General features: G+C 43.8%; 1 protein-coding gene across 1 annotated transcript; it reads left to right on the top strand.

The window, feature by feature from the left end:
* The first annotated feature begins 9,880 nt into the window (after window positions 1–9,880).
* On the top strand, window positions 9,881–23,357 carry rpl19 (ribosomal protein L19). Its single transcript, XM_080213606.1, has 6 exons — window positions 9,881–9,901; window positions 16,144–16,250; window positions 18,750–18,872; window positions 20,007–20,127; window positions 21,243–21,353; window positions 23,183–23,357. Exons 1-6 carry the CDS (start codon window positions 9,897–9,899, stop codon window positions 23,304–23,306), a joined length of 591 nt encoding a protein of 196 aa, XP_080069732.1. The 5' UTR covers window positions 9,881–9,896; the 3' UTR covers window positions 23,307–23,357.
* The last annotated feature ends 3,957 nt before the right edge of the window (window positions 23,358–27,314 follow it).

Below are 27,314 nucleotides of genomic sequence, written 5' to 3'. Positions count from 1 at the left end.
GGCGCTGCCAGGCAGCCGTGCTAATGACTGTGCCATTCATTACTACCGCCTCCTAAAGAAACAGTTACAGCCAGTTAGGGGGAAGGGAATCTAATAGCTAAGTTTCAGAGTGTTTCCGTTGATGGGAACGGAGAAACAGTTTAAAGTGATTGGATTGACGATCAGTTAAAAAAAACAGACAAAGTAATTTCATACTGTACATTAAACATTTATACACTAATGTTATTCTCAGATGTAAGATTCATCGCACAGTCTCATTCTTTTATTGGAATCCCAAAAGCTGGGAATTCAAATGTCCCTGTCCTTTTATTTTCTTGTTTCAGTTTACAGGCTCTTTAAACTTAAGCTTGATGCCAAGGGCATCATTGTAGCACAGTGGTTACACTGCTGCTTCACAGCGCCAGGGACCTGGGTTCAATTCCCGGCTTGCGTCACTGTCCGTGCAGCATCTGCATGTTCTCTCCGAGTCTGCGTGGGTTTCCTCTGGGTACTCTGGTTTCCTTCCCTATCTGAAAATCGTGCTGGTTAGGTGCATTGGCCATGCTAAATTCTCACTCAGTGTACCCAAACAGGCTTCAGAGTGTGGTGACGTGGGGATTTTCCCAGTAACTTCACTGCAGTGTTAATGTAAGCTTACTTGTGGCATTAATGAATGAACTTATTCACCATTTTCTGCTTTGCCACATCTAAACAGCAGCTGGAGATACTGTGGCACATTCGTGAGGCTGAGAGTTACGTGGATAGGACGTTTAGAGAGGTAGCTACACCACAGCTCAAAGGTGTAGAAGAAAAGAAGGGAATGGGTCAAAAGCTTTTTCCCAGGGTGGAAGAGTCAATTACTAGGGGGCATAGGTATAAGGTGCGAGGGGTAAGGTTTAAAGGAGATGTACGAGGCATTTTTTTTTTACACAGAGGTGGTGGGTGCCTGGAACTCGCTGCTGAAGGAGGTAATGGAAGCAGATACAATAGTGAATTTTAATGGGTATCTGGACAAATACATGAATAGGATGAGAATAGAGGGATATGGTCCCGGGAAGGGTAGGGGGTATTAGTTCAGTTGGGCAGCATGGTCAGTGCAGGCTTGGAGGGCCAAAGAGCCTGTTCCTGTGCTGTAATTTTCTTTGCTCTTTGTTCTGGGTGACAACATGACAGTCCAGGAAGAGCAGGCAGGCAGTGCAGGCGCGCCCTGGGGTCCTGCTCACTAACCAGTATTCCATTTTGGAAACTGATAAGGCACAGGTACCTCAAAGGAATGCAGCTAAGAGACAAGCCTCTGATACAACAAGTGGCTTGACTGTACGGGGGTGCCATGTGCTAGTGAGAGTAGGAATAGGGGGATAGAGCAGATGAATAGGTGGCTGAGGAGCTGGTGCACAGGGCAGGGATTCAGATTTTTGGAGCATTGGGGATCACCTGGAACAGAGATGACCTGTACAAGAGGGACAAATTGCACCCGACCTGGAGGGGAACTAATATACTGGTGGGGAGATTTGTTAATGCCACACGGAGGGTTTAAACTAGTCTGGCAGTGGGGTGGGACCCTAAAGAGTAGTGAGACAAGAGGGGACATTGAGGCTAATACAGAATTTAAAGAGAGCACATTAAATAGACAATGCAAGCATAATCATGGCAGGGAACGAGGGAAACTGATGAATTAAACTGCCTTTATTTCAATGCAAGAGGCCTGACAGGTAAGGCAGAGTACCGCATACAATTCTAGAACATAGATCATTACAGCGCAGTACAGGCCCTTCGGCCCTCGATGTTGCACCGACCAGTGGAACCAATCTAATGACCCTCTCACCTAAACTATTCCAGTGTTGTCCATATGCCTATCCACTGACCATTTGGACGTCCTTAATGTTGGCGAGTCCACAACTGCTGCAGGCAGGGCATTCCACGCCCTTACTACCCTCTGAGTAAATAACCTACCTCTGACATCCGTCCTACAATTACCACCCCTTAATTTAAAGCTATGTCCCCTCGTGTTAGCCATCACCATCCGAGGAAAATGGCTCTCACTGTCCACCTTATCCAATCCTCTGATCATCTTGTATGCCTCAATTAGGTCACCTCGTAACCTTCTTCTCTCTAGTGAAAATAACCTCAAGTCCCTCAGCCTTTCCTCATAAGACTTCCCATCATACCAGGCAACATCCTTGTAAACCTCCTCTGCACCCTTTCCAATGCCTCCACATCTTTCTTATAATGCGGCGACCAGAACTGTACGCAATACTCCAAGTGCGGCCGCACCAGAGTTTTGTACAGTTGTAACATGATCTCACGGCTCCGAAATTCAATCCCTCGACCAATAAAAGCTAACACACCGTACGCCTTCTTAACAACCTTATCAACCTGGGTGCCAACTTTCAGGGAGCTATGCACATGTACCCCGAGATCTCTCTGCTCAAAATTCTGGTCATTCTGCTATAGGAAGGATGTTATTAAACTGGAAAGGGGGCAAAAAAATTTACAAAGCTGCTACCAGGACTGGAAGGTTTGAATTATAAGGAGAGGCTGGATAGGCTGGGACTTTTTTCCCTGGAGCATAGGAGAATGAGAGGTGACCTTCTGGAGGTTTATAAAATCATGAGGGGTATCGAGAAGGTGAATAGCAAAGGTCTTTTCCCAGAGTAGGTAAGTCCAAAACTAGAGGGTGTAGGTTGGAGGTAAGAGAGCAAAGATTTAAAAGGGACCTGGGGGATAACTTTTTCACACAGAGGGTGGCGTGTATATGGAATGAGCTGCCAGAGCTGGGTGGTAGAGGTGGGTACAATTTCAACATTTAAGAGGCATTTAGACAGGTACATGGATGGGAAAGATTTAGACGGAGATGGGCCATTTGCAGAAAATGGGACTAATTCAGTTTAGGAAACCGGGTCGACATGGACGAGTTGGGCCGAAGGGTCTTCCGTGTTGTATATCTCGATGACTCTCCCTTATCTCCACTAACATCAAACTTGGTGGCGTACTGCATTGGGGGCTTATACTATTTATCTCACTTTCTCAATAACAAGATAGCATCGTAAGAGATAATAAACATTAATAACCAAGAACCCCATCTGCTGGAGGCACTCTGCTGTTTCACTCACAAAACTGGGTTATTGAAGGGATAGGTTTCTAATACATGTAGAAATTGTCATTGGACAATTATCTAACTCACATCAGAAGATATAATTGTCTTCTTATGAAAGGTTATACCCGATCTGATCACTTGTCTTTTGTTTATATGAATGTTGACTGACCAGATGTAGATTTTCCCTTTCTTTAACTCTGCATTTGAACCTCTCCAATCTGGTTTCCACCCTTTGCTATGGCACAGTAATCAGAAATAGATGGTGTTCGATGTGACAGTGACCCTGGCACATTATCCCACCTCATCCTTGCTGACCTCCATGAAGCCTTTGCACCTCCTTATCTACAACCCTTCTAGAACTCTGTGTTTGCTCATTCTAGCCTCTTGTGCATTCCCACTTCCTTCACTACGTCATTGGTGCCTTCAACTGCCTAGGTCAAAGCTTCGGAAATTCTTGCTTAAGCTTCTCCATCTCTGTCTCCCCTGAGGCGCTCCTTCAGGATGTATCTCTTTGACCATGCCTTTGGTCACCCTCCTTAGTGTCTCCCTCTTTCACGCTGAGTGATTGTTTTGTCGCATAATGTTCTTGTGCAGCGTCTTGAGAAGGCTTACTGCATTAAAGGCAGTTAATAGACATAAGCTGCTGTGCTGATTCTGTAGCTTAGTTGATAGAAATCTTGTCTCTAACTTGGGAGGCTTTGTATTCAAGTCATTCTCAATGTCCAGAGAAGTTTATTAATTAGTCACAAGTAAGGCTTACATTAACACTGCAATGAAGTTACTGTGAAGTTCCCCTAGTCGCCACGGTCTGGCACCTGTTCAGGTCAATGCACCTAACCAGCATGTCTTTCAGATTGTGGGAGGAAACCGGAGCACCCTGAGGAAACCCACACGGACACAGGAAGAACATGCAAACTCGATACAGGCAGTGACCCATGCCGTGAATCGAACCCAGGTCCCTAGCACTGTGAGGTAGCAGTGCTAACCACTGCGCCACCGTGTAATAATCTAAGCAAGACAGTCTGGAATGGAGCTATCACCTGGGTGAGATGTTAAACGGAGGTGCTGCCTGTTTGCTCAGGTACATATTAGATCCATGACATTGAAAAAGAACAGGTGAATTATCCATGATGCCCCCGCCCAATATTTCCCCCTCAGTCAGTATCACAAAAATAGATGATCTGGTTATGATTACACTGCGGTTTGTTGGACTTTGCTGTGTTTCCCATAAGAGTAGCTACACTTCAGAACGATCTCTTTGGTTGTAAAGTGCTTTGGGATGCCCCGCGGTTGTGGAAGTTGCAACCTAAATGCTGGGTTGGAATTCTCCAGCCGTTTGCACCCCGCGGCTACTGCAAGGACAGAGAATTTGGCGCTCTGCCAAATCTCCGCTCGCTGCAGCGGGATTGGAGAATTCCGTTGGCGTGAAAAGCCGGAGAATTGCGGCCTTGGTCTCTATAGAATAGTAAGAAGTCTCAGAACACCAGGTTAAAGTCCAACAGGTTTATTTGGCAGCACCAGCTTTAGGAGTACTGCCCCTTCATCAGGTGATTATCAGTGATTTTTTATTTATTTGCATTATACTGCCCTCTGTTGCTTTCACACAGATGTGCAGCTTTACAAATGAACTATTTACAATTGAACTTTGTTTACTTGCTATCAATGAATGTAATTAATTGGACTGCTGGAAAAACCTCACTGCTATTATTGTTCATTGAATGAATTTTGTAGGAGCCCAGAGATATCCTTGTGTGCAATTGGACAGTCTGGAATCTGAGTCCAGAAATTTCAAAACTGAAATGTGAAAGGTTATTTTTCCCCATTTCTGTCCATTATCATCGAATAGTTCCTCAACATCAGCTCCTGGCTGGTGGATGTTCTTTTAAGTTTATTTATTAGTGTCACAAGTAGGCTTACAACAACACACCAATGAAGTTACTGTGAAAATCCCTGAATCAGGTACACTGAGGGAGAACTTAGCATGGCCAATACACCTAACCAGCAAGTCTTTCCAACTGTGGGAGGAAACCAGAGCACCCAGAAGAAACCCATGCAGACATGGGGAGAAGGTGCAGATTCCACACAGCCAGTGACCCAAGGCTGGAATCGAACCCGGCACTGTGTGGCAGCAGTGTTAACCACTGTGCCACCATGCCACCAGTTGGAGGGCAGTTAGAGATGGGCAATAAATGCTAACCCAGCCAGTGATACCCATATCCCTTAAAAAGTGTATTCATTTTTCAACAATATCACTTCTCATTATTCCAGAGAACAGGCAAAACTTGGGTTTGCATTGACTTTCCAAAGCACTAAACAGTAAATCAGATAATCAAGTACTTTCAATAGCAGGTGCTATTGCAATGTAGAAAATGAGGCAGCCAATTTGTGCACAGCAAGTTCCCACGAACAACAATGTAACAATGACCAGATAAACTTTTTTTGTGATCTTGCCTCTTGGACAAACATTGGCTAGTGCACCAGGGATAGCTTCACTGATCTGCTTTGAAATAGTGGTGTAGAGATTGATTAGACAGGAAGCAGACAGGAACTCAGTTTAATGTCTTAGGCAAAAGATAAAACACTCCCTTGGTATTGCACCGGAATGTCAGCTAGATTTTTGCTCCACCTTTTCTTTAATTTTAATTCATTCACAGGGTAAATATCCATTTTACTTCTTTGCCTGAAGTAAGTATTATCCCAGTCAAGTCTAAAGACACAAATTCCCCCATCAATAGAGTTATGGGGGAACTTCCGTGATTGAGGTATGTCCAAGGATCAGGCGTAGCAGATGCATGGTTTACGCTGATAAGAACTGTCCTCCCTTCCCCCCTTGGCCCCTGGGAACATAGCAAATGTCAGTAACAACAGGCAATGACGAGCCACATCTGTGGACTGAATCCATCCAGTTCCCTGGGACTGAGTAGCTGCTTCGCCACCCCCACATCACACCCCCCCCCCACCCCCTCAATCTGCGCATCCGCCCCCAATAAACAAATTGAGCTTAGACAGATATGGTAGCAGTTCAAAGAAAAGGACAGTATCAGTGGGATAAATTACATTTTGCAACACTGATTGAAAGAGACTTTGCGATGGGCACTGATATGTGACAATTCTGTTTTACACTCTAGCTCTTTGAATCTTACTGGTTGGGTCACTTGTTACCAGATGCTATTAACACACCAGCAGCTGGCCAGTGGTTGCATCAACAGCCCACATGCCCTCTGTAAAGCTGCTGTAACAATGCCATCTGCCGTCTCCTGAGGCTATGTCATTGCCCAGCAATTGCATTAAATCGTGATTTTAATACTAACTACCTTAAAGATGGTCTGACATGCAGTTGACTCTCATAACCACACATGCAGGATGCATTCCCTTCTGTTCTCCGACTTTGAAGACAACAATTCTCATCAAGAGCCACGAGTAACTGATCCATATGCTCACTTCTGCAGTTCCAGGACTTCATGGGAATTGCGACTTATATTTAACAGGGAAATCGTGATTGATTGTGTCCAATAACTACTCGGAGAAACAATAAAAATAAACATATAGTGCCTCATAAAATGTCCCAAGGTGTTCCAGAGGAGTTCTATAAAACAAAATGTGACACGAAATCACATAAGGAGATATAGCAACAGCTGGCAAAAAGCTTCATCAAAGAGATAGGTTTTATTGGAATCTTAAAGGAAGATAGAAAAGTCAGAGGGGCTTAGGAAAGGAATTCCAATCCGTTTAATATCAATATATTCGAAATTCAATTTGATTTAATATTGTCATGTATTAGTATAAAGCGAAAAGTATTGTACAAAGCATACCATACATAGAGGAGGAGAGAGTGCAGAAAGTAGTGTTACAGTCATAACTTCGGTGTAGAGAAAGATCAACTTAACGCGAGGTAGGTCCATTCAAAAGTCTGATGGCAGCAGGGAAGAAGCTGTTCTTGAGTCGTTTGGTATGTGTCCTCAGACTTTTGTATCTTTTTCCTGACGGAAGAAGGTGGAAGAGAGAATGTCCGGGGTGTATGGGAGCCTTGATTATGCTGGCTGCTTTTTTCAGGAAGCAGGAAGTGCAGACAGTGTCAACGGAGGGGAGGCTGGTTGATGGACTGGGCTTCATTCATGATCCTTTGTAGTTTCTTGTGGTCTTGGACAGAGCAGGAGTCATATCAAGTTATTATACAACCTGAATGAATGTTTTCTATGGTGCATCTGTAAAAATTGGTGAGAGTTGTAGCAGATATACCAAATTTCCTTAGTCTCCTGAGAAAGGTGAGGCGTTGGTGGGCTTTCTTAACTACTGTCTACATGGAGGGACCACCAGTCTGGGATTATAGAATCACTCCTGCCCCATTACTGTTCCCGATTCCCTCATCATTGCAGCCAAATTAAATAGTTGGGCGATTAGCTGTGTTTCACATTAGGGTGTTAGAAAGGTGTTGAGAGTTAGGTCAATCTTGCTGCAATTGTAAAAGGTACTGGTGAGGCCGCAACTAGACTACTGTGTGCAATTTTGGTTCCCTTATTTGCAAAAGGATATATTGGCCTTGAAGAGAGTACAGAGAAGGTTCACCAGGTTGATACCGGAGATTAGGGGGTTAGCTTATGAGGAGAGATTGAGTAGATTGGGCCCGTACTCATTGGAGTTTAGAAGGCTGAGGGGTGATCTTATAGAGACATATAAGATAACGAAGGGGCTAGACAGGATAGAGGTAGAGAGATTCTTCCCGCTTAGAAAGGAAAGAAGAACTAGAGGACACAGCCTCAAAATAAGGGGGAGTCAGTTTAGAACAGAGTTGAGGAGGAACTTCTCTGAGGGTAGTGAATCTCTGGAATTCTCTGCCCATTGAAGCGGTGGAGGCTACTTCATTGAATATGTTTAAGTCACAGGTAGATAGATTTCTGATCAATAAGGGAATTAAGGGTTATGGGGAGCAGGCAGCTAAGTGGAACTGAACCACTTTCAGATCAGCCATGATCTTACTGAATGGCGGGGCAGGCTCGAGGGGCTAGGTGGCCTACTCCTGCTCCTATTTCTTATGTTCTTATAGTCAACATCCATCTGGCAAAGGAGGAAAGTGGAATCAGCCTATGACAGCTTTGTTCAGAGAAATTCCATATAACAGAAGCATCCCAGTACCTAAGAAAAACAAAGCAGCGTGCCTTAATGACTATCAGCCGGTGGCTCTGGCATTCATCATTATGAAGTGCTTCCAAAGACTAGTCATGGCATGAATCAGATCCAGCCTCCCAGACTACCTGGATCCAGTAGTTTGCCTACAGCGCAACAGGTCCACAGCAGATGCCATCTCCCTGGCCCCGTACTCAGCCCTGGAACATCTAGTTAACAAAGACCCCTATGTCAGACTCCTATTCATTGCCTGCAGCTCAGCCTTCAATACCATTATTCCCATGAAACCCATCTCCAAACTCCAGGGCCTGAGTCTTGATATCTCCCTCTGCGACTGGATCCTGAATTTTCTAACTCACAGACCACAATTAGTAAGGGTAGACAACAACACCTCCTTCACATTCATCCTCAACATCGGTGCCCCACAAGGCTGTGTTCTCAGCCCCTTACACACCTATAACTGTGCAGCCAAATTCCCTTCCAATTCAATTTCAAGGTTGCTGATGATACCATTGTAGTAGTCAGATCTCAAACAATAACGAGACAGAATACAGGAATGAGATAAAGAATCTGGTGAACTGGTGCGGCAACAATAATCTCTTCCTCAATGTCAACAAAGCGAAGAAAGTGGTCATCAACTTCAGGAAGCCTAAAGGAGAACATGCCCCTGTCTACATCACAGGAACAGAGTAGAAAGGGTCGAGAGCTTCAAGTTTTTAGATGTCCAGATCACCAGCAACCTGTCCTAGTCCACCCCATGCCGATGCTATAGTTAATAAAGCCCAACGCCTCTACTTTCTGAGAAGACTAAGGAAATTTCGCACATCAACTACAACTCTCATTAATTGTTACAGATGCACCATGGAAAACAATCTTTCTGGTTGTATCACAGCTTGGTATGGCTCCTGCTCCACCCAAGACCGCAAGGAACTACAAAAGGTTGTGAATGTAGCCCAATCCATCATGCAAACTAGGCTCCCATCCATTGACTTTGTCTACACTTAGCGCTGCCTCCGCAAAGCAGCCAACATAATTAAGGACTCTATGCATCCTGGACATTCTCTCTTCCACCTACAGAAGTCTGAGGTCACATACCAACCAACTCAAGAACAGCTTCTTCCCTGTTGCCATCAGACTTTTGAATTGACCTATCTTGCATTAAGTTGATCTTTCTCTGCACAATACTGTATACCAATATATGTGACAATAATAAATCTAATCTGCGTGCTGCTTGGGCAAAATTACTGAGAGAAAAACACAAAACACTGGAGCTATTTGTAACTGGGACAGAGCACTGCTCCCATCAAAACAGCTCCCCTTGAGGCAGCACTTGGCGGGAAACCAATGTCACGTGGCTGAAATGTAACCAACGTGTTTCTTGCGTGAGTCAACGTCAGCACGTACAGCACAGTGCGTATGGGAATGTATTATGGATAGCTATGGGGAGAGACAGAAAGTAAAGGCTGCGGATTTGAGTGAGTAATATTTCTAAGAGGGTTCGATTAAAGGTAGTAAATGTCTTTCCAGATATTCTCCGTGTTAGAAACGTGCTGCTGCCTGTTGTGTGGTTGTCTGAGGCTCTCTGGGGGAGATGAGAGCGGGGGTCTCCTCCCTGCCCCGGACCGCTTGGTTTCTCCCGGCGGGGCTATGAGCCACGGGTTCTGCGCATGCTCGTTCTTTCCAGTCAGAAGCAGCCATGAGGTGAGTGGGATCGGGATATGGAGGGGATCCACCGGGGATCGGGCGAGGGATCGACTGAGGATCTAGTGGAAGGGGGACAAGAAGCCGGTTAATCGACAGCTGAAGACGGTGAACGGGCCGTGTGATCGCCGCACCTTCCGGGGGGGCAGGGGAAGCGAGCGCCTGAGGCCTAGTCAGTGTCGCAGCCTCGGCCTCCTGTGTTGGCCTGGTGTTCAGGCATTGTCCCGCTGCCGGCAGGGAGGGATTGTATCGGCGGCCTTCAGACTCCTGTTCGTCTATGATGAAGCAACAGGAGATTATTCGGCCCATCGTGTCCATACTAGCCCCAATGGACCTTGCACATGTTTTCCTGCTGTCCCATTCCCGTCTTTCAGAGTTGCTGCTGAATCCGCTTCCAGAACGTCACAGTCCCTTGTGTTGACTTGAAATAGTACTCAGCTTCTCGCCATTCCTGTCCTGTTTCCTTTGTCAGTTTAAACAGTGACAGATTCCTTGAACAGAATCAAACGCTGGAATACTGGAAATCTGAAACAAAATGATGAAAATATTCAGTATCTGTGAAAATAAATGGTCAATGTTATGGGGTAGTAGCCTTTGCAAAGAACAAATACCTTCAGTCCAGTCCATGCCTTTCGCCATTGACAGCAATTTTTCCATATTTATTCTCTCTGATTCCCTACATTGTAGACAGGTCATTTGGCCCATTGATCCAGCACTGGCAATGATCCCACCTCAGCCCTATCCTTGTAACCCCACATATTTATGCTGTTAATTCCCTGACACTGAGGGGCAGTTCAGTAAGTTTATTTATTAGTGCCACAAGTCAGCTTTCATTCACACTATGAAGCTACTATGAAAATCCCCAAGTTGCCACACTCCAGTGCCTGTTCAGGTAAACTGGGGGATAATTTAGCATAGCCAGTGCACCTAACAGCACATCTTTTGGACTGTGGGAGGAAACTGGAACACCCAGAGGAAACCTATGCAGACACGGGGAGAATGTGTGGACTCTGCACAGTGACTGAAGCTGGGAATTAAATGGGGTCCCTGGCACTGAGGCAGCAGTGGCAACCACTGTGTCACATACACTAGGCAATCACCTTAACCTGCATATCTGTGGATTGTGGGAGGAAATTGGAGCACCTGGAGGATAACCACACAGACTGTTACTCAATGCTGGAATTGAGTCCTGGAGCTAACTGTTGTGCCCTAAATTTAATGTAATGATACCTTGGGCTCAGAATTTGATATTTTCCAGTGTTCCTGTTAACTCTCCCTTTAACCCTTCTGCTCTAAGAAAATGCCAACTGTTTTAGTCTTGAAGTCATGTATTCTTTAAAGTACAGTTTAGTTATTAGTCACAAGCCTTGCTTGCGACTAACATTGCAATGAATTCACTGAAAAATTCCTCTAATTGTCACATTCTGACACCTGTTTGGGTCAATGTGCCTAACCAGCACATCTTCCAGAATGTGGGAGGAAACCGGAGCACCTGGAGTAAACCCACGCAACCGTAGGAAGAACGTGCAAACTACACATACACACACACACACACACAAACACTGGCCCAAACTGGGAATCGAACCTGGGTCCTTAGCACTAAGACATCAGTGCAAGCCACTGTGTCGCCCAGTATTATTCTGCTAAATCTACACTGCATCCTCAGATCTTGTCATTCTTTGTGTGAAATGGTGCCCAGAATTAGCCAGAGATCAAGGAAGTGGTGTAACAATTAAACTACTATAGCCCTGTCCCCCTCAATAACATCCCATAAATGCTAAGGAATCAAGGATCTAGTGAGAAGGTGGATTCGAAGGAAATTGATAATTAATGGTGAGCCAATAAACCATGAAGTGGAGATGTCGATATTGGACTGGAGTAAACACAGTAAGAAATATCACAACATGTTAAATTCCAACAGGTTTATTTGGTAGCAAAAGCCACTAGCTTTTGGAGCACTGCTCCTTTGTCAGGTAAGATAACCTGACGAAAGGGCAGTGCTCTGAAAGCTTGTGGCTTTTGCTGTCAAATAAACCTGTTGGCCTTTAACCTGGTGTTGTGAGACTTCTTATTGAGCCAATAAATCTCCAGGGCTTGATGCTCTGCATCCCAGGGAGCTGCAGGAGGTGACTGTGGAAATAGTGGATTTATTGCTTGTCATCTTACAAAGCTGTGTAAATTCTGGAACAGTCCTCTGAGATTGGAAGGTAACAAATGGAGCCCCACTAGATAAAAAAGGAGGCATGGAGAACATGGGAAATTAAAGACTGGTTAGCCTAACATTGACTCTAGCATTTCCCTACTACCAAAGAACAGAATTTTACAGCACAGGAACAGGCCCTTTGGCCCTCCAAGCCTGTACTGACCATGCTGCCTGATTTAACTAAAACCCCCTATGCTTCCGGGGACCAGATCCCTCTATTCCCATGTCATTCATGTAGTTGTCGAGACGCCCTTTTAAAATTCACTACTGTATCTGCTTCCACTACCTCTCCCGGCAACGAGTTCCAGGCACCCACCACTGTCTGTTTTTAAAAAAAATGCCTCGTATATCTCTTAAACCTTGCCCCTTGCACCTTAAACCTATGCCCCCTAGTAATTGACTCTTCCACCCTGGGGAAAAAGCTTCTGACTATCTACTCTGTCCATTTCTGTCATAATCTTGTAGACTTATATCATGTCTCCCCTCAACCTGCATCGCTCCAGTGAGGGCAAACCAAGTTTCTCCAACCTCTTGTCTATTGTAAAGGATGAGATGACAGGACACTCAGAAAATACCAAGGGGATTTATGAAAGGGAAATTGTTTGACAAATCTGCTGGAGTATTTTGAGGATGTAACTAACAGAATGGATAGGGGAGAACCAGTGGCTGGCATATTGGAATTTTTGGAAAACTTTTGAAAAGTCCCTTGAATTAGTATGTAAAATTGAAGAACATGAGATTAGACGAATAGACTGGTACGAATTGAGAATCGGTTAGCAGATAGGAAACAGTAAGAATAAATGGGTCTGTTTCGAGTGGCAGGCAGTGACTACTAGATTCTGCAGACAAGTTGAGTGGGTAAATACATGACGGTTACAGTAAAATGTGAATCGTGAAGTTATCCATTTTGTTTGGAGGAACAGAATGGTAGGGCTTATTTGTATGGTGATAGATTGGGAAATGATGCTGTCCTTGTGCTCAAGCCATTGAAAGTAAGCATTCAGGTGCAGCAAGTGATTAGGGCAAATAGCATGTTGGCCTTCATTTATAAGAGTTTGAATACAGGATCAAAAATGTCTTGCTTGTGTGGCACGGTGGTTAGCACTGCTGCCTTGGCTCCAGGAACCCGAGTTTGAATCTGGCCTTGGGTGACTGTGTGGTGTTTGCACATTCTCCCTGTCTGTGCTCCAGATTCCTCCCATTGTCCATAAAATATGCTGGTTAGGTGGATTAGCCGTGGTAAAAGCTTGCAGTTATGGGGATTGGGCTAAGAAATTTCATCTTGAGTAAGATGTTCTGAGTGTCAATCAGAGTTGATAACTGCCTGAGATTCTGTAAAATCAACAAGTAACAATTTATTTATCTAACTAGCAGTGAACAGGTTAACTAAACTATTAACAAACCAAATCAAACGCTATTCTAATAGAATGCTGTTTAGATAAATACAGTTCCCACTTATTAGCAAAAAAATGAGTTTTTAGTCACACTCAAAAAAAAAACCAGGTTTTATCTTTTGTAATCTTCTGTCTTTGCTGATTTCTTCTGTCTGGAACCTCTCTTTGGTACCTTTTCTATTCAGATGAAGCTTTGAGCTAAAAGTTATTAGTTGTGGCAGAGGCAGTTGCTGGCGGTGTCTCTGGAGCTAACTGTTTACCCCCGACGACAGAGCAACATCCCCATAATAGGATTGGTTTACAGGTTACCAAAACATCAAATTCAAATTTGATAGGCTGCTGTTATTCAAATGCCTTTTAGTATAAATTGGATAAAAGCAAATTACTGCAGATGCTGGAATCTGAAACCAAAGAGAAAACGCTGGAAAATCTCAGCAGGTCAGACAGCATCTGTAAGGAGAGAAAGAAGAGCAGATGACCCTTTTGTCAAAGCTTTGATCATTGTTGGTTGAAAACCCTTGTAATATAAAGCATGTCATTTGTCATACCAAATTTCCAAGAAACAGATCCAATACTGCTTTCTATTTATCGGACAGCAGGTGTTGATTATGAAAGTGCTTCTGTGATCACATCAATAATTCTCCCCTACTGTGCTGTTTCTCTCAACATTACCTGTATTAGGATGATTCACCTGCAGTGTTCCTGTCTGACAAGCGAGATCGGTTGCTAAGCTTTTTATCTTGTGCTCAGGATAAACATGAGTGCCAGGTTGCAAAAGATCATATTTTATACAACAGACAAGTTGACTCTGACCAAGATTTTTGCCATGGAGACAGGAATGGGAATGAAAGGCTCCTCAAGTAGAAGATAATTTGAAAGGGATACAAGGCTTGAACATTGCTGAGAACAAGCCCTTGTGTATGAATGTTTGTCGCTTCTAGCAAGCGAACCAAGTTATAAACTTGGCTGATTATCTTAAAATTAGCTGTGTTAACTCAGGGCAGTTCAACAAGTGCCACCTAATTGTGAAATTGTCTGTAGATGTTTTTGTATTTTTGTAAATAGTGGCTGGCCAGGTGCAGCATATGTTCTGCATATCACAACTGAATTTCCTTAAGAGGCCAACAGCCTGTTGCTGACGCATACCTGGCATCACGGCAGCACTGAAATTGTGTTGCTAATCGTATGATATGCAGGCAATCCCATGTCCATTGGACAGCATGGTAGCACAGTAGTTAGAATTGCCGTCTCTCAGTGTCAGTGATGTGGGTTCGATTCCAGCTTTGGGTAACTTCTGTGGAGTTTGCACCTTCTCTCCCCATGTCTGCGTGGGTTTTCTCTGGGTGCTCTTGTTTCCTCCAACAGTAAGAAGTCTTACAACACCAGAGACGACTTAATATGTTTACCCCCAGTCCAACGCTGGCATCTCCACATCATTCCTCCAACAGTCCCAAAGATGTGCAGGTCAGGTTGATACGGCCACACTAAATGTCGGGGGGATTAGCAGAGTAAATACGTAGGATTACATGGATAGGGTTTGGATCAGATTATTGTTGGTGCAGTCTCACTGGGCCGAATGGCCTGCGCAGTAGGGATTCTGTAATCCTGAATTTGGCCTTTAGGGGTCATGTTTTTCAACTTTCCCCGAAGAGTATCAATACTTATTAATGATTCCAATATTAAACATGAATTTTTGGAATATTCTGCACTTGTTTGGTGATATCTTTTACCCTCAAAGAAGCAGTATACAGGTGCTTTGTTTGCATTTACAAGTGTGCTCTGTGACTACCAAATCACCTGATATTCCATTTTTAACATGCGGTTAAATCTGCTGTGATTCTGAGGCATTGATTCTTGCTTCAGTCCTCTGAATCGTGCTATCTAACTGGTTAAATGAGTGCCGCTGTCTTGAGACAGTTTCTGTATTCTCATGTCTTTTGCCCTGTCCGATCCCTCGTTCCCTCACTAATTGTGGCTGTTAGGGGACCACATCTGGAACGTGTTCAGGGAGAAACTGACTTTCAGACTCACCCCTGGGACGACAGCTGCTTCTCGAGCTCTAACTGGGGAAGTTCAAACAACTGGCAGCACTTGCCCGCACAAGAGATTATCATCCTTGAGTTCCCATGAAGGATGTAGGGGTGGGTTGCAGCTGACCTGCCTTTGTAGTCAAGTTGTTGACTTCGAGATCTTGACCATAAAAATACTTTAGTAAATAGCTTAATACGAGTCTTTAAAGCACTAACATTGCATTTCTTCAGATTGTGTGTTAAATTTTACCTTTTCAATTCTGCCTTTGCTTCTGTTTTCTCACCTGGTTTCCCTGTGCATCATGTTCTTTGGGAAACCAAGAGTTGACTGTGATTTAAGTGATTGAGTTTATCCTGCCACCTTCAATTAAAATTGCCTTTGGTAGTTAGATGTGGGCAAATTGGCTATAACATTTCACTTGAGTAAACGTAGATTAAACCTGTAGTTCGATAGTTCTCATTTAGTTCCATCGGTCGGGCAGCCTTTGGGAATGTTTGGAATTTTATGCGTTTGGCTCAGCCTGCTAACTAATCTTTTATTTGGTATCTACAAAAAATGTTGATCGATGTTAATTATTTGGAAATCTAAGCAAATGTTTGTTTTTTTAAATACAGTATGCTCAGGCTTCAGAAGAGGCTGGCCTCCAGCGTTTTGCGCTGTGGCAAGAAGAAGGTATGGCTGGATCCCAATGAAACGAATGAGATTGCCAATGCCAATTCCCGTAAGTAAGCATTTTGTAATCAGGATGGTCAGGTTTATCAGTACCTGTTTCTTCGGTATCTTCTGCCATTTATGGTCCATTCCGTTGGGGGTGGTGGTGTCGTGGTATTGTCACTGAGCTAATAATCCAGCAGATGCAGGCTAATGCTCTGGTGGCGTGGAATTTAAATTCAGTTAACAAATCTAGATTATGAAGCCAGTCCCCTTTAATGGTGGCCATGAAACCATCAATAGTTGTAAAAACCCATCTGGTTCACTAATGCTGTTTAGGAAAGTAAATCTGCCATCCTTACCCTGTCTCCAGACCCACAGCAACGTGATTGATGCTTAATTTTCATAGAACAGCACAGGAACAGCCCCTTCAGTGCACAGTGTTGTGCTGAATGTGACACCAAATTAAACTGATCCCTTCTGCTTGCCCTCAGTCCAAATCCCTCTTACGTGCATATTCAGTGCTTATCTAAAAACCCCTATTGTACTTCCTCCACCAACACACCTGGCAGCAAGTTCCAGATGCCTACCACTGTTCAGAAAAAAATTTGCCCCTCATATCTCCTTTGAACTTTCTCCCTCTCGCCTTAAGTGCATGCCCCCTAGAATTAGACATTTCGACTGGGGGGGGTGGATTCTGATTGTCAACTCTATTTATGCCCCGCATAATTTTATACACTTGTATCAAGTCTCCCTCAGCCTCCACCTTTCCAAAGGAAAGAGCCTTACTTCGTCCAGCCTCTCTCTATAGCTCATATCTCTAATTCAGATAGCATCCTGGAAGCTTTGACAAAGGCTCACCTGGACTCAATGTCAGCTCTTTTCTCTCTTTACAGATGTTGCCAGAGCTGCTGAGATTTTCCAGCATTTTCTCTTTTGGCTCCTGGTAAACCACCTCTGCACCTTTCCAAAGCCTCCATATCCTTCCTGTGGTGTGACAACCAGAATTGGACACTATACTCTTGGGTGTGGCCTAACCAGGGCTGTCTAAAATGTCCAAGCAAGCCTTTCAAGGGTAATTAGGGATGGGGAGCAAATGCAGGCCTTGCTAGTGATTCCCACGTCCTGTGAAAGAATAAAGAACTTTGCTGTGTCGGACATGGGGAGATTTGGATGGCTCCCAAGTTATTCCTCCTGCAGTGCGAAAAAGAATGCAGTAGTGTCTTTCTAATGAGATCCAGGCCTCGTTTGCTACTTGGAGTGGATGATACAGATCCCATGGCTTGATTGAAAAGAGCTGAGGAGTTCTTTGTCCTTAACACCAGCCAGCACTGTTATAGGCAAGCAGCTTGCTCTTTATCTCATTACTATTCATGGAGCCTTTCTGTGTGTAAAAAGGGTGTTGTTCTTGCTGGCATTGCAACAATGACTGTAGTTCACAGAGTAATTGGTTGTGAAGTGATCATTCTGAGGATGTATGAAACAATATATGAATGCAAACTCCTGTACTGCTCAGAATAAGGGATCTTCCATGTTCCTATCGTTGAGTCTTTTCCTCTTCAGTTGGGTAATTTCTTTTGCCTTGTTAAAAAGTAAAGTTGCCACCCTCCCAGATGACCATCAGCTCCCCTGCAAAGGGGAGAGCTGACTGGTGGTGATTCAACCCAAGAGTCACCGCACCCTCAGGCAGGGGGCAGGGTAGAGAATAACCTCAGTCGGTGAGGGAATTGAACCCATGCTGTTGGCCTGTTCCTCATCACGAACCAATTCAGCTAAACTGTCTGGTTAATGTCATCTGTAATTAGTTTGATTTGGAGGTTTTGATCCAATGTTTTTAGACTGGTTATAACAATCAAATGTTTACTATTGTGATGTTACAACTGTAGTTCTAGATGAACTAGGATTGTGGTCGCTGCAGACCCAATGGGCCTAATGGTCTCCTTCTGCAATGTAGGGTTTCTATGATTAGATTGAATGTTATGACAATTGAGCATTATTCAAACAAAATAGTGAGTAAGTACAGAAAATAGGAGTCGGCCATTTGGCCCTTCTGGCTTGCTCCACCATTCATTATAATCATGACTGATAATCCCACCGCCAATCCCAATAGCCTGATCCCACCGTCACCTCCCCTTGACCTGCCCATGTCCTTTGATCCTCTTTCACTTCAAGAGCTAAACTTAACTTCTTGAAAACGTACAATGTTTTGGCCTCAACTGCTTTCTGTGGTAGCTAACTGACATAGCATCTCTCTGGGTGAAGACATTTCTCCTCGTCTGTCCTAAATTGTTGACCCTGCATCCTTCGGTCATACCCCTGTATCTGGACAGCCCCACAATTGGGAACATTGTCCCTGTATCTGTCTAAGAATTTAATAGGTTTCTGTTAGATTCCACCCTCCTCCTCCTCCTCTCCCCACCACCCCCCCATTTCTCTCTTTGTATGTCGGTCCCATCATCCCAGGAATGAGTGTAATCTGGGTGCATGATTTCTGTTGTTACTTATCAGGTATTTTATTGCAGCATGGGAGTTATTACACCTCCTAACTAACTTTCTTTGCCCTCTGCAGGTCAACAGATCAGAAAATTAGTTAAAGATGGTCTGATTATCCGCAAGCCCGTGACTGTACACTCACGTGCTCGATGCAGGAAGAACACCCTTGCACGCAGGAAGGGCCGGCACATGGGCATCGGTAAATAATGCTTTTGCGTTCACCGTAAGGAATTAAAAATGCCAAAAGTTCATCTTACGAGTCATTCATTTGAATGGAACCTGTTTAGTGTACAGGGAATGGACTGGAATAACTAGAAACTCTTTAACACTACCTGGAAAGGAAAGATCTTTAATTTATCAGAGCCACACAAGTTTATGAATATTAACCAGTGACTACATTTAGTGAGTTGAACCCTTCTCCAACCTTTTCTATTTAATCTACTAGCACAACAAAGAACAGCAATCTGCTGCTTAAGATCAGGAGCTACACTACTCTGTGGGTGGACAGTAATGTGAGCTGTGATTCGGTGGAGTTACTTTCGCTTTTGATCAGGAGGTTTGGGGTTCATGTCATTTGAGAACAAAAAATCAAGGCTGATACTCCAGTGCACTATTGAAGCTGTGCTGCATTGCCAGAGGTATCATGATTTAGATGAGATCTTAACTCCACCTGAGGGGGCAGATGAGGTTTTAAAGATCCCACAGAAAAGAAAGAGAAAGAACTAGCTAACCCAACAGTACAATTTCAGAGAAGGCTGGGTAGCTTCCCTCGTGTCCTGGATTTAGGATAAAGGGTGGGATTCTCCAGCTGTGTGCACCCAAGTCCTGAAATTCCTGCCTGAGCTCAATGGACCGCGATGGGAGAATTTTGGCCAGTATTTTCACTCTTGCCATGTGTAATGGGCCAGAGGGCATCTTTCAGTGCTGTATGACTGACTCTGAGACAGGCTTAAAGTGGTGGAACTTAACTAGTTGCCACAAGGGGGGGATCACTGACAAAACTTCAGTTTACTGAACTTGATCCCTAACGCCTTTGCTGTCATTGTGGTGAGGCCCATTCTTTCCTCTTGTAAATACATCATGGAAACACAAGATCAATGGTTAGAAGTTGACAAATTGGTTTGATTAGAATGTAAATTAATTCCAGCTTCCACCTTCTCCATGCCATTTTGTGGCTAGCTCTAAAGTCATCATCTTGGATATCTCCTTTGCAGACTCTGCTGTCTTCCCCAATTTATTCAATTTACGGTACCAACATTCGTCTTTTAGTACTTTTCCCTTGTCGTTGACGTTGTTCTGCCTGTTTTATCTCTCTCTCTCTCTCCCCGCTTAGGTAAGCGAAAGGGTACAGCTAATGCCCGCATGCCGGAGAAACTGGCCTGGATGAGGAGAATGAGAATTCTGAGGCGTCTGCTTCGCAGATACAGAGAGTCCAAGAAGATTGATCGCCACATGTAAGGTTCCTTGATGAGTTTGAAATTTATTAGTGTCACAAGAAGGCTTACATTAGCACTGCAATGAAGTGACTGTGAGCATCCCCTAGTCATCACACTCCAACGCCTGTTCGGTACACTGAGCGAGAATTTAGCATGGCCAATGTAGCTCATCAACACATCTTTCACTGTGGAAGGAAACCGGAGCACCCAGAGGAAACCCTTGCAAGCATGGGGAGAATGTGCAGACAGTGACCCAAGCTGGGAATTGGACCCAAGTCCCTGGTGCTAACCACTGCCATGATACTGCCCCACAGTGATGATGATTCTTAGCATTGTTTCAATTGCTTTGAAATGCTCCCTAGTCCAAGGATGCTTCTACTAATTACGCCCTGCATTGCCTCCCTGTTTGACGTCAGCAAGCTGAATCTACGGGAATGACGTGCTACATGAACTATTGGAGACCATTTACTTGTGATCTGCTGTAGAATTGTCCTCATTTTGAATATAGCATTCCTTTCACTTTATATTTTTGCTCCCCACAGCTTTCCAGATTTAACTTGAGTTTATTAATGTATTAAATTGCTTTTCTCCCTACAGTTGTCAGCCTGTCTCTTGCCAACTCCCTTATGCTTACTCATGCATTCCCAGTTGGTTTGCCTTTGATTTCCATAGTCCATAAGAATGGATTTAAACATTGGCTTACCCTTTGTCAATGTAATTGTGTCTAAGCCTTAGACCTGAGGGGCAGCTAAGTAGAAATGGAACTTATAGCATATTTGCACAGCAAAGTGCCTAGAATGGGTTAGCCAGTAATCTGTGGCTTATTAAGTCAAAATATCTTAAATATCAGAAATGTAAGATGAGGCAGTGATGCATCTGATTTCCAGTTTCTAAATTTGGATTCAAATTTCCTTGCGTTAACTATTTCAGAACTGACTGGTTAGTATGCTGTTTACCTAAATTTGCCTAAGTATTTCTTTCCAGAATTATGGTTCATTAATTGAAAGTATCCCGTACTTGTAAAACAAAGCACAAATTACTGTCCTTCAACATACTTTAAATTATGATGCCACTAATTCACAATAGTGTGAAAAGATGTGAGCTATATTTTCATATATATGTTACTGCTGCAGGTATCACAGCCTGTATCTGAAGGTGAAGGGTAATGTCTTCAAGAATAAGCGCATCTTGATGGAGCATATTCACAAGCTGAAGGCAGACAAGGCTCGCAAGAAGTTACTGGCGTAAGTACTTTGCAAAGGACTGAGGGCATTTTGGAATTGAGTGCAGTGCAGGGTTCAACTTAGGAATCACAGGGCACAGTTTAACAGTCAAGGTGCTTCCATTTAAGATGAATAAACTTATAGGTTCAGAAAAGAAAATGCTGGAAAATCTCAGCAGGTCTGAAGCATCTGAAAGGAGAGAAAAGAGCTGATGTTTCGAGTCTAGATGATCCTTTGTCAAAAGGCATAGAAGTTGGGAGGTGTACTCCAGCATGAGGAAATGAAAGATGGAGAAACCAGGGGAAAAGGCAGCTTAATGGCTGTCCACAGAGAATAAAGGGTGTGAATGGCCATCCTCTCCAACTCTTGCAGCTCATTAGCTATTTTCTAACTAGATGTTTGAGCATGTGTGCAGTATTCTATAATTGAATCTTGATCTTGCTGATTAGAAGATGACTGTTATTTTTATCCTTGATCTGTTCTAAACATCAAACCATGATTATAACTGGTCTGGTGATTGAGAGGCCTGATTGTCCTTAAGAACCCAGCATGTGGTAGTAGAGGATTGCTTCTGAGTGAAGGCCTGTGACTGGTGATGTGCCACAGGGATCAGTGCAGGGTCCATTGTTGTTTGTCATCTATATCAATGATTTGGATGATGATGTGGTAAATTGGATCACAAATTTGCTGATACAAAGACTGGAGGTGTAGTGGACAGTGAGGAAGATTTTCAAAGCTTGCAGAGGGATTTAGACCAGCTTGAAAAAGGGCTGAAAAATGGCAGATGGAGTTTAATGTAGACAAATGAGGTATTGCACTTTGGAAGGACAAACCAAGGTAGAACATGCAAGGTAAATGGTAGGACACTGAAGAGTGTAGTAGAACAGAGGGATCTGGGAATACAGTTACATAATTCCCTAAAAGTGGTGTCACAGGTAGATAGGGTTGTTATGAGTGCTTTTGGAACATTGGCCTTTATAAATCAAAGTATTGAGTATAACAGTTGGAATGTTATGGTGAGGTTGTATGAGACATTAGTGAGGCCGAATTTAGAATATTGTGTGCAGTTTTGGTCATCTAATTACAGAGAGGATATTAATGAGGTTGAAAGAGCACAGAGAAGGTTTATGAGGATGTTGCTGGGACTTGAGAAATTGAGCTACAGAGAAAGGTTGAATAGGTTCGGATCTTATTCCCTGGAGTGTAGAATAATGAGGGGAGATTTGATAGAGGTGTGTAAAATTATGATGGGTATAGATAAAGTGAGTGCAAGCAGGCTTTTTCCACTGATGCTAGGGGAGAAAAAAAAACTAGAGGACATAGGTTAAGGGTGAAGGGGGAAAAGTTTAAAGGGAATATTAGTCGGGGGAGGAGTGGTGGGAGTGTGGAATGAGCTGCCAGATGAAGTGGTATATGCAGGCTCACTTTTAACATTTAAGAAAAACTTGGACAGATACATGGATGAGGGGTGTGGAGGGATATGGTCCGGGTACAGGTCAGTGGGACTAGGGAGAAAGATGGTTTGGCACAGCCAAGAAGGGCCAAAAGGCCTGTTTCTGTACTGTAGTGTTCTATGGTTCTATTATCTAGTCTGGCCTCCATGACTCCAGACCCCACAGTAAGAGTCTGCACGGCACCCTGAAACGGCCACTCAGCGTGTTCAGGAAAGTGGCTTGCCAATGCCTTCAAAGGCAGTTGGGGAGAAGGTGAACTAAAAGCGGATGAATTCCACATTCTGCAGGGTGGGGAGGTATCAGTTTTCTTTTTAAAAAAGATTAGCAGACTTTGTATGTATGAACTTGTAAGCTATGCCAAAAGGATACTGTTGACCAGAGTTTGTTGTGTTGCAGTGACCAGGCTGAAGCTCGCAGAACCAGGACCAAGGAAGCTCGTAAGCGCCGTGAAGAACGTCTGCAGGCCAAGAAGGAAGAGATCATTAAGACTCTGTCCAAGGAAGAAGAGTCCAAAAAATAAAACTGAATCTCTTGTACAGACTTGCAAAGTAATTAAAAATTGTTCATACCAGTTTGGCATGGTTTATTTTGTGATGAGTGAGAATGTTAGTTTGAAGTTTGTCTGTGGATCTTGGGGAACGTGAGGGAGCTTGGACATTTGATATAAGCGTTGTGAGATTGAACTGGTACCATAGAGGGCACAGTTTAACAGTCAAGGTGCTTCCATTTAAGATGAATAAACTTATAGGTTCAGAAAAGAAAATGCTGGAAAATCTCAGCAGGTCTGAAGCATCTGAAAGGAGAGAAAAGAGCTGATGTTTCGAGTCTAGATGATCCTTTGTCAAAAGGCATAGAAGTTGGGAGGTGTACTCCAGCATGAGGAAATGAAAGATGGAGAAACCAGGGGAAAAGGCAGCTTAATGGCTGTCCACAGAGAATAAAGGGTGTGAATGGCCAAACAGCAAAGAAACTGATATGATGCTGGGAGTCGGCAGAGAAGGGGAAGTGGGTGGAGAGAAAAATGAAGGACAATATAAAAAAAAGGTAGAGAACAGTTTGAAAGAATGAAAACAGGGCAGAGATGAGATAGAGCAAATCATCTGGAAGTTGTTGAATTTGATGTTGAGACAAGTCATGGAGAGTTTTAATCCATCATCTGTTCAGAGCTTGCAGGCATTTAGGAAAAAAAAGATAGAAAAACTACAGCACAAAGCTGTAGTTGCACTGATGCTATCCATACCTACTAGGCTCACCTATAACCCTCAATTCTATTAAGTCCCTTGTACTCATCCGGAAGTCTCTTGAAAGACCCTATCAAATTTGCCTCTGCCACTACTAACAGCAGCCTATTCCACTCACCCACCACCCCCTGAGTGAGTGAAAAACTTAAACCCTGATATCTCCTCTGTACCTACTCCCCAGCACCTTAAACCTGTGTCCTCTTGTAGCAATCATTCCAGCTCTTGGAAAAAGTCTGAGAATCCACCCAATCTGTACCTCTCAACATCTTATACACTTCTATCAGGTCACCTCTCATCCTTTGTCTCTCTAAGGAGAAAAGACCGAGTTGCCTCAACCAATCCTCATAAGGCATACCACCCAATCCAGGCAACATCCTTGCAAATGTCCTCTGCACCCTTTCAGTAACTTCCACATCCTGTAATGAAGCGACCAGAACTGAGCACAGTATTCCAAGAGAGGTCTGACTAGGGTCTTATAAAGCTGCAACATTATCTCCTGACTCCTAAACTCAATCCCTCAATTGATGAAGGCCGGTACACCGTACACTTTCTTAACCACATCTATCTGCGAGGCTGATTTAAGAGTGCTATGCACCTGGACTCCAAGGACCTTCTGATTCTCTACACTGTTAAGAGTCTTACCCTTGATATTATACTCCTTCATCCCATTTGACCTGCCAAAATGGACCACTACGAATTTATCAGGGTCGAAGTCCATCTGCCACTTCTCCGGCCAGCCTCGTGTCCTATCTATGTCACACTGCAACTTCTGACATCCCTCCAAACTATCCACAACACCACCAACATTCGTGTCATCAGCAAACTTACCAACCCATCCCTCCACTTCCTCATCCAGGTCATTCATGGAAATTATAAACAGCAAGGTCCCAGAACAGATCCCTGGGGCACTCTACTGGTGACTGATCTCCATGTAGAAAAAGACCCATCTACAACCACCCTGCCTTCTGCAAGCAAGCCAGTTCTGGATCCCATGCCCTCTCACTTTCTCAAAAAGTAATGCATGGGGGACCTTATCGAACACCTTGCTGAAGTCCATATAAATCATATCTACTGCTCTTCCTTCGTCAATGTATTTAGTCACATTTTCAAAGAACTCAACCAGGCTCATAAGGCATGCTCTACCTTTGACAAAGCCGTGCTGTTGAGCATACTAAACTTTTCTAAATGTTCATAAATCCTGTCCCTCAGAATCTTCATCGACTTACCAACCACTGAGGTTAGACTCACCGGTCGGTAATTTCCTGGGTTATGCCTATTCCCTTGAATATAGGAACCACATTCGTAATCCTCCCATCCTCAGGAACCTCTTCCGTCTCCATTGACGATGCAAAGATCATCGCCAGAGGTTCTGCAATCTCTTCCCTGGCCTCCCACAGTAACCTGGGGTACATCCCATCTGGTCCTGGCGATTTATCTATCTTGATGCTATTCAAAACTTCTAACACATCCTCTTTCTTAATGTCCACATACTCAATCTTTTCAGTCCGCCGCAAGCCTGCAGTACAACCACCCAGATCTTTTTCAACCGTGAATACCAAGGTAAAGTATTCATTAAGCACCTCTGCTATTTCTACTAGTTCCGTACAAACTTTCCCACCTTCACGTTTTATAGTTCCTATTCCTTCACATCTTATCCTTTTACTCTACATATTTGTAGAACGTCTTAGGTTTCTCCTTAATCTTACCACCAAGGCCTTCTCATGACCCCTTCTGGCTCTCCTAATTTCCTTCCTATAGGCCATATACTCTTCTAGATCCCTAACATCTCCTAGCTCTCTGAACTTTTTGTACACTTTAGTTTTCTTTTTGACAAGGTTCATTACAACTTCCGTGCACCACAGTTCCCGTAACCTACCAAAACCTCCCTGTCTCATTGGAACGTTGTCATGCAGAACTCTAGACAAACATTCCTCGAAAATCTGCCACCTGACTTTGGTACTTTTTCCCGAGAACGCCTCCTTGCAATTTACTCATCTAATTTCCTTCCTGATGGCTTCATATTTCCCCTTACTCCAGGTAAACACTTTCCTAACTTGCCTGATCCTATCTCTTTCCAATGCTAGCGTAAAGGACATAGACTTATGATCGCTATCCCCAAGATGTTCTCCCACCGACAGATCCAACACCTGTCCAGGAAGACTCGGGGAAGACTTCTCTCTATTTCCATAGCTAGAATTTTCCATGGACAGATTGCTGGCCTATTACCATTTTGGGCCAGGTTTTGGACTCAAATCCAGGACAACCAGTCTTACTGTTACTCATCTACAGATGTTACAACCTATACCTAATATACCATTAAATAACTCAAAGTTAACAGAACAGGCTGAAGGGACCAAATGGCTTACTCCTGCACTTAGTTTTTGCATTCAAATTAGCAACAACTAAAAACAAGACACCTTTTATATTGGTCTCCACTGAACTACTGTCTGAAACCATGCTGCAAATGAGTCAGACACATCAGTCTTAAACAATGCGTTTGCCCTCTTATTGGCACAGTGAGGTAAGGAACATACTGTTTCATGTACAATGATAGTTACAGTAAACACCTGTCACCTTACATGTCAATGAATGATAAAACTTTTGACTCATTTGTGCAACCAGCCAACTGGATGGAAACTTCATTTGCAGCTACCAGTACAGAGGTAGGGGTGCTATCTAGTGGGCCAACTATAGAAAAGGTACATTAGAGAGTTTCTTGAGGTGTTCAGAATGATGGATTTGAATAAAAAGGGTGACAAGTGAAGAACACGTATAAGCTGCATTAGAAGAACAAGAAGAAGTGATCTGGGAGTCACCGTTGTTACCACTACTGCCTCACAACACCTGGGATCCAGGTTCAGTTCTAGCCTCTGCTGACTACAGTTTGCATGTTCTCCCTGTGTTTGTGTGGGTTTCCTCCAGGTGCTCTGGTTTCCCCTCAGTCCAAAGATTGAATCGTAGAATCCCAACAGTGCAGAAGGAAGCCATTCAGCTCATCGAGTCTGCGCTGACCACAATCCCACCCACACCCTATTCTCGTCATCCCACATACTTGCTAGTCCCCTGACGCTAGTGTCAATTTAGCATAGCCAATCAACCTAACCCGGACTGTGGAAGGAAACTAGAGCACCCGGAGGAAATCCATGCAGGCACGGGGAGAATGTGCAAACTAAACACAGATAGTGACCCGAGGCCGGAATTGAACCCAGGTGCCTGGCATTGTGAGGCAGCAGTGCTAACCACTGTGCCACCATGCCAGATGTGTGAGTTAGGTTGATTGGCCATTA

This window comes from Carcharhinus amblyrhynchos, chromosome 27 (assembly GCF_965287045.1).
Source record: "Carcharhinus amblyrhynchos chromosome 27, sCarAmb.v2.hapA, whole genome shotgun sequence".
Taxonomy (NCBI): Eukaryota; Metazoa; Chordata; class Chondrichthyes; order Carcharhiniformes; family Carcharhinidae; genus Carcharhinus; species Carcharhinus amblyrhynchos.
The sequence above is the reverse complement of the archived record's forward strand: the minus strand, read 5'-3'. Positions and strand labels throughout refer to the sequence as shown.